Below are 8,771 nucleotides of genomic sequence, written 5' to 3'. Positions count from 1 at the left end.
ATATCCTAGGATTTAATCCGATCCTGTATAACCTCTGATGAACAGGTACAGCCAGATTTGTTGGACTATGAGGAATAGAAATACTATTTTAACAGTGAAAATATTCGTCTATGATGTAAGCTTATATCCAATCACTTTTATTCAGTTTTTAGGGTTACGTCCCAAACACTTTCACAAATTCATGATTTATGTGTTACTAATGTCTGTAACTGTATCCTTGGTTATTCCACTAGTTCCTAAACTGGGGTGTTTTCACCCACTGGGGGTGTGGGACTAGGGTGTAGGGTCAAGTGGTGTAGGAGAAGAATTTATTTTGAGTTGAGAGAGCACCTCACATCATCACAAGCTGGAAATGTGGATATAACAAATTTTTGGGGTTTTAAAGGTTCCTGTGATTGCTCCAGGGGTGTGAAGGCTGAAATCGCTTGGCAACCACTGCCTTATTCCTTATTTTGTCTTATTTTGGAGACATTTTCTTCCCATGAGTTTTGTGATTTCATTACTTTTAGCATCCAGACTTGAATTGCTTTGAGTTCCAGTTTTAGAATTGTCAGAAAAATTAAATCTAAAAAAACAGACTTTAATTCTGTAGTTGTCATTAACTTTTGTGAAAAACATAGTGGCTGATGCTTGAGGGTCTGTGTGATAATGACGTCTTGGATATATTGAAGTTTTAGATGCAGGTTTTTTTAATTTCCCTTAGGCTGTTAAAAGTTAAATTATTTTTTTTCGCCATATATGTTTCACCTTGTATTTTTTTGGCAAATTAAGAAGTTTTCTCAAATTTTGTTTACGAGAATGGTACTCCATATTTGAACATTCTGTAGAAAACGAGACTTCTTCCACTGAGAATTTTTCGTGTATGACTATTTTGAAGTTTTATTGAAATTCATGAATTGCTGAATTTAGTGTTTTTCATTGAGATGATTATTCTTCGTAAATTATATTATCGTTTAGTATTGGAAGGTTTTTAACTCAGTATATTTGTTTCACTTTGATCAAGCAGGCTTTAGTAAAAAGTCCAGGTTTTAGGATGGCTTTGATCAAGAAAAAGTTTGATATAAAAATTTAAAACAAAAAATATTTTATTTATACTTTTTGGGTATAATTCCATTTGGTTTGAATGGAATTTTTCTTAATTTTTTCACTTATATTTTCTATTTTCACAAATTTTGGCTTTGAAATACTTGATTAAATAAGATAGCTGTCGATGGCTTTCAATTTTCAAAATTTTGGCTCAACAGCATTTAGCTTCTGCTGTTGTTGCCATTGACGTTAGTTTGGATGTCTGATGTTTATATTTGCTGTAATGTAGTGTAGGAGAATATTTTATGGTATTTAGTTTTGAAATTGGCTGACATTATTGCAGGTAAAATTGAGGTGTGACCTTCCATCTTAGCTGGAGAACGGTATTAAAACGAGTAAGGCTCTACCAAAATTATCGCAAGGAATGAAGTATGCCTTTTCTCTTACTTGTTTGTATTTTGTTACTTCTTCCTTCTATTTCAGGCATCCACGGTCCTTAATTCAGAATCGCATGTTAGTTATGTAACAAGGCATGAAAGGGTGCCCAAACATGGTCATGTTATTCTGAATGATTGCCTTGTTTCTTCAAATATCATAGGGATTACAAACCATTTACTCAGATTGACCCTTGACCTTTAAATATCTTCCAGTTTTGTGATGAATACAATAAGCTATCTAGTTTCAAGATCGCTCCAGCGTTCAAAATTTGAAATTTAACTTCATCAATATTAATAAACACACATATTTTCATCGTTTCAGTTTTCCAAATTATACTATTAATAATTAACTTTCACAAAAAAAATGGTAACCTCAAAATATTTTGAGAAATAAAGGCAAGAAAACAAAATAAATCAATGTGCAAATTGTGCCCATACCAAAGACGACTGGAATATAAAACTCATAGCCACAGATGTCTCATTTCTTACCAGACATAACAAAGATTAGGTAAAGTTATCCCCCCTTCCCCAACTCTTCCCATCAGTGTGTTAAAATGCAGGATACTTGTGACTATTTTTTTAATTCAGTTCCATATTTTATTTCAGAGCATTTCCACATCTTCGTTGGAGATTTGAGCCCTGATATAGAAACCCACCAGCTTCGAGATGCTTTCAAAATTTTTGGAGAAATTTCGTAAGTACTTATTTTATTTTTTTTTTAAATTCAGCTTCTATGTCCTTTTAATTCTTTCTCCATCACCATCTTGGTAAGACATATCATGCAGACAGTATAAAAATTATGATGACTCCTGATGATGGATAAAATGGAGTATTATGGATGAACTAAGAACCAGGGGATCATTTTATACAATTTGTGATGGTCCTTCTTTGATGGCCCTTCTTTGATGGCCCTTCTTTGGTGGTCCTTCTTGGATTCAAAAATATGCATCTTGGAATTGTGTCTATGTCTCAACTACAAACTAAAAGAAGAAATGGAGGTTGATGCTAATCTTGTGGCAAAATTTCCTCCATTGCACACTGCAAGGCAATCTCTGTTTCATTAATCCAATTTTAGTGCAGAAAGTTGTAACACTATTTCATCTCATTCTATTTGAAATTTATACTTTTTAATATTATCAGAGAGAAGTGTCAAGCATGAAATCACTGCAGTGGGTGAAAATTGATCCTGTGAGAAAATTTATTAAAATATTATATGAAAAAGATTAAAAGTGAAATGTTTTTATTATAAAGAACTCCGATTATTCAATATTACTTTAAAACAATGTTGTACTTTTTATCACTTTGTTCCTATTTCTAATTTACCAATTCCCTGATTTTAATGCATTATTTATTGAGTTGTAGCAGAAATTAAATTGATGAAATGTGGAATCGTGCAAGTTATTTTAATGTCAAAAATCCATTACACTTTGCCTTGCTGTTGAATGAAATTTCATTTGATCCCAATTTTTTTAAATTTTTTAAACTGAAAAAGATATTCTTTCACCCAGTAATGATTAAAATGTTATTTAATTAAAAAGTTTCTGTGTTTGAAATGTAATAAGTTATTAGTTATCGTCTTGCTCAGTCAGGACAATTTTTGTTTCTTTCTGAATATGAAAGGATGTCTTTTGATTCCAAGCCCTTTAATTTCTTTCCATCACTTGTGTAAAGATGAAAATGATTCGACTGGCATTGAAAGACTTCCCTGGTTTACTAAAATGAGCTCTTCTAAACGACATAAACATTGTATCATATTGATAGAAAAAGCACATGCATGAGAGAGTCCATTAAAGGTTCAGGTGTCTCAGATATCTGACTGGAACAATAATTACATGTCTTGCTATGGGAGATTCGTGTAGTTGGGTGTAGACCAAGTCTGATCAGTTATTCTCATGGCTCAGTATCTTCAGATAGTCTGAGTAGTTTCTCAGTTGAAGGAGACAAAAAACTGACCTTGACAGTTAAATTGTTATAGCAAATTGTGTAATTATTCTCAATTTTGTAGACTTTTAAATTAACCCTTATGCACTTGATTGAATCCAGACGAAGATCTTCGCTAAATTAATAATAAACTTTTTTCCTCGCTCTTTTTCTTGAATTATTTTGTCTGAGTTTAATTTTGTAACAACACTTGTTGGCCGATATTTAATTCTGTTTTCTGATCAGTAAGTTAATTAGAGTTACTTTCCCTGTCGGTTTGACTCGAAACAGTCATGGTAATCCATCATAATAAAAAATATCGAATTGGTGTGGCTGTCAGGGATAGATAAGGGTTAATCTGGAACTAACAATCTGCTTCCAGTCAACTGGGATACTGAACAGCTTAAAGTCAGATTTCATCTAAGAATCTTCAACGAAAACCATGTAAGACTGTTTAAAGACTGTAATACTTCCAAGCTTACGAAAGGACTTACGCTATTTGATCAGTTTTACACCATGATTTCTAAGTCATGGAAAAGAATTACCTGGGTTTATAAAATGATTGAGCTGAGATTCGCTGGCCAAGAAAATCAATTTTAGGATTAGAGGATATTTTAAGATTTCATTATTTTCCAATTAAGTTGTGAGATTTATGAGTTTTGGTTGCCGGAATATTAGATTTTATTTTACAAAAAAAGTGCAGACTGTCTTTAAAAAATAAATTCTTTTTAAAACTCTATCCTGGATGCAATATAGGCTAATGTTTAAATAATTTCGATAAATCGTGGGTTATGGTTATGAGTTTTGGTTGCAGGGAAGAAGCTTAATAGATTTTATTTTACAAAAAATTGCAGACTTTCTTGGGAAAAAAAGATTTTTTTTTAAAACTTGCTTCCTAGTTGGAATATATAGGATAATGTTTAGATTAAATTTTAATAAAGCATGGCCTATTTATTTATGATTATGGTTGCAGGGAATAACCTTAATAGATTTTATTTTATAAAAAAAAGTACAAACCGTCCTTGAATTTTTTAAAAATTTGTATCCTAGAGGAGATAATTAAGGCTTTTTCGATCTATCTTTCATAATCATTTACACATTGATTTTCATTGAACTTAGATCAAAAGATTTTTTTTGATTTGTGTTTGTTTCTTGCAGTTTTGATGGTGTATTTCACTTATCCATTTTTTATACTTCTGAATTGTAATTTTGATTGTATGTGCTGAACAATATACTTCTTGTTTTCTGATGTTCTCCGAGTATTTGCTAATGTTCTCCGAGTATATACTGATGTTCTCCGAGTATATGCTGATGTTATCAGAGTATATGCTGATGTTATCAGAGTATATGCTGATGTTATCAGAGTATATGCTAATGTTCCCCGAGTATATGCTGATGCTCGTTCTCAGAGTATATGCTAATGTTCTCTGAGTACATGCCGATGTTCACAGAGTACATGCTGATGTTCTCCGAGTATATGCTGATGCTCGTTCTCAGAGTATATGCTAATGTTCTCTGAGTACATGCCGATGTTCACAGAGTATATGCTGATGTTCTCTGAGTATATACTGATGTTCTCTGAGTATATACTGATGTTCTCCGAATATATGCTGATGTTCTCCGAGTATATACTGATGTTCTATGAGTATATACTGATGTTCTCCGAGTATATACTGATGTTCTCCGAGTATATGTTGATGTTCTCCGAGTATATGCTGATGTTCTCCGAGTATATGCTGATGTTCTCTGAGTATATACCGATGTTCTCTGAGTATATGCTGATGTTCTCTGAGTATATACCGATGTTCTCTGAGTATATACGGATGTTCACCGAGTATATGCTGATGTTCTCCGAGTATGTACTGATGTTCTCCGAGTATATACTGATGTTCTCTGAGTATATACTGATGTTCTCTGAGTATATGCTGATGTTCTCCGAGTATATGCCGATGTTCTCTGAGTATATGCCGATGTTCTCTGAGTATATACCGATGTTCTCTGAGTATATGCTGATGTTCTCCGAGTATATGCTGATGTTCTCCGAGTATATGCTGATGTTCTCCGAGTATATGCTGATGTTCTCCGAGTATATGCTGATGTTCTCCGAGTATATGCTGATGTTCTCCGAGTATATGCTGATGTTCTCCGAGTATATGCTGATGTTCTCCGATGTTCTCCGAGTATATGCTGATGTTCTCCGAGTATATGCTGATGTTCTCCGAGTATATGCTGATGTTCTCCGAGTATATGCTGATGTTCTCTGAGTATGTACTGATATTCTCAAAGTATATGCTGATGTTCTCCGTGTATATGCTGATGTTCTAAATCTGATTTGTAAGAAATGTGTCAGGTTTCTAAAGATTGATATAGGTTAATGACGGTTAAAAGACGGCCAATCCAATAAAAATATCAGGTTACTTAGCTCTTCTCCGCGTCAAGTTCGATCGTTTCTATTATCGATAAGGTGTCACAAGTTAAAGTAATTGACATTTTGTCAATCCTACCTTAGTATTATTATTACAGCTCAATATAACAAGCTGTATCAGCTTAAAGGGATGAAGTCATCTAATTATTATAGAGATCATTAAAACAAGCAGTATAAAGAAAAGGATTAAGATTAGGTTAAAGCTACAAGTGACTGTTGCACCAATGCTGATTTCCTTCTTCAGGCATAAATTGATCCAGTTGTATCTCGTGATAGTGAAGTAGACCATGCCTTTTCTTTGCCAAAAACTAATATTTAACTCTTATTCTCAATTTTGCCATACTTTGGACGAAGTTTTTCTGAATGGAATTGTCTTGCTTGTACAGATTTTTATTGAAGAATCACAACTGACTAGTCATTGAAGGCATTGGTTAAGGGTTATAGTTATATTTATTGAAGTAATCAAAGAAGAAAATAGAACATGGTTATCATGTAATTATATAAATGAATAAACCAAATACGAACGATCCAAACCTCAAAACAGAGGTAGAAGCTAATGTTGGCATTCTTTCATCATGTTTGAAACATTTGAAGATAATTATGCTTCATTTCCTATGCGTTAATTAACTATAGAAATTTGACAGGCTACATAATACAGATATGATCCAGTTTTTTTAAGTTCAGATTTCTTTGAAAGAAATAATATTGATTTAAAATGTCTAAACATAATCCTTTCCGTTATGACAATCTCATTATCGTTGGAAAATTTTTTGGTCTGCGAACTCTCTGGAGTAAAAGCTAACGATGTCATATTCCGTGACACATCATTAAATTGAAATTTTATTAAGAATTTTTTTTTTTTTTGAACTTTTGAGAATTTTTCTTAAGCCCACTAAAATGAAAAAAGAATAGTTAAAAATTTACTTGTATTTGAAAATCAACAATCCAGACGTAAGAAGCATTTCGAAAATATCAAAAATATTGGAAATCTAAGTTATTTATGATAAAAGTCCTGAATAACCAGTCCTGTATTACTAAGGCATTTATCATAGAAATAACACACCAAATTAGGTCATAACCATTTTGAATCCCTACCTCTACCTCAAATTATAATATTTCAACAAAGCCTAAAGCCATTTCTAAGCCTTTAAATCTGATATTGTTGGAGGTTTTGTTAAAAAAATTATGGCCGTTGTATGAAATCACCTTAATGCCAAGGCATTCAAAATGGCTGTGAACTAAGTTCGTGTGTGTTATTTCAATGTAAGAACCATACGTAGTTTCGTATGATTTTTGATGACCTGTCCTGTATTTTCAATTCATGTCTTGGAATTACCAGTTTAAGATGACCAAGTAATTTTTAGTCTCAGTTGACCCTCCTTGGATGACCAAGTTTTTATTGAAGTAGTCCTGGATGACCAAGTCAAACATTATCTAAATTACTTATTACCAAAAGTTAAAGGAATCAATAAATAGGAATTCCCCACAGTTCTGTTTAATGCTGAAACTAACTTTCATACTGGAAATTTCATCACACCAAAAGTCAAAGGGAGAAGTCGTTTAGCGATGGATTTCGGCAGACATAAATGTTTGATTTCCCTCGTGCAGTTTCAAAGTATCCAACACTTAGATAACGTCAAATTTTGTTTTTGATCGACTTTTCATTTCAATTCCTACGAGACGAGACAATGGAAATAAATTTTTTGTTTTTATTTTTATGTCTTGGAGTGGAAGACAAATAGTCTACATTTGGCTTGTAATTACAATGAATTCCTGCCGTTAAGTAAATGACTAGAAATGCGGAATCCATGACAATAAATTTAGTTTATGATGAACCAAGGGGATTAATAGAATTGTTAATCAGTGATAAATTCAGAATTTATTGAGACATATTGTGTAGGGTAATTAATTTACAGATGTATTTCGTTCATGGTTGTTACGTCTGCCAGGGCAACTGTGGGGACGAGCCATTAAATATACCACCATCGTACATTTTATGCCCTTGTTACTAATAAAGTTATTGTTAAATGAGGGCAAACCATGAAATAAATTATCATCTTAATGACTTGTTCTGAAAAGTAGAACAGAGAAGTAGAATGCACGATGAACAGTTGAAAATTTTTATGAACACACTTCACCAATCTGTGGCAGAAACATAGGATACCTACTTCATTTCGAAGTTTGATTTTGGTTTTTCATATTTGAGTGCAGATCTCCAAAGTCATTGTCACTTTCATTGGATATCTTTAGTTCTTATCAATCCAAAAGTGAAGAAAACAGAAATGTTTTCAGTTATTATTTAACTTAAATGTCAAATTTATTTTTTTATTCACAGTTGTCAAAAATCGGAGAAATACCCCCAAAAATATCTACATAATACTCAACAATTTAAGGCCACTTGTAAGAAATTTAATTATTCCTTTTTTTTTTCTTCAATTTTTTTAAGAATTTTGATAGTTTTCTTGATTTTCAAAGTATTTTTTGTAAGTGTCTTATTTTTTGTTTCTCTTAGAATTTTTCTAACAAATTTGGAGTGATTTTACTTTATTATTTTGGCATCATAATCAAAATTTGTCTTTGTTTTTCAATTTCTTTTTTTTCATTTCTATTTTTACAGATTTGCATAACATTTTTTAAAATTAAAGTTTAAATCTATTTAGAATTAAAGATTTTTTTACTTTTATTCTTTGCGAAAATTGGTCTATGTACTAAATTTTTGAGTATTTTGTATTTATTTCTAGCTTTTTACGTCTTGAATTTCTCTAATTTTATCTTGAAATATTTTATCATTATTAAGGTCCATTCTTTTCTTGTCAAACTTAATATTGTGACCACAGTCTAAAAAAAAGGTTTAGATTTAGTGAAGTGACCTCCAGAGCTACACTTGAATTACCTTGACTACAATAGCCACTGTTCTTGTATTACGAAAGTTTGTAAATGCAGTGATTTGATTGGATGGTACA

General features: G+C 32.0%; 1 protein-coding gene across 1 annotated transcript in view; it reads left to right on the top strand.

Moving 5' to 3' along the window:
* Positions 1 to 2,065: 2,065 nt before the first annotated feature.
* LOTGIDRAFT_92320 (hypothetical protein) overlaps positions 2,066 to 8,771 on the top strand; it is a gene marked incomplete at both ends in the record, with an annotated part of 30,242 nt that continues 23,536 nt past the window's right edge. The window contains one exon of the mRNA XM_009060818.1: positions 2,066 to 2,157. Within this exon, the coding sequence (XP_009059066.1) occupies positions 2,066 to 2,157 (92 nt within the window). The remainder of the gene's footprint in view (positions 2,158 to 8,771) is intronic.

This window comes from Lottia gigantea (assembly GCF_000327385.1).
Source record: "Lottia gigantea unplaced genomic scaffold LOTGIsca_44, whole genome shotgun sequence".
In the NCBI taxonomy this organism is placed as follows: Eukaryota; Metazoa; Mollusca; class Gastropoda; family Lottiidae; genus Lottia; species Lottia gigantea.
This window is presented reverse-complemented; position numbering and strand designations above follow the sequence as displayed.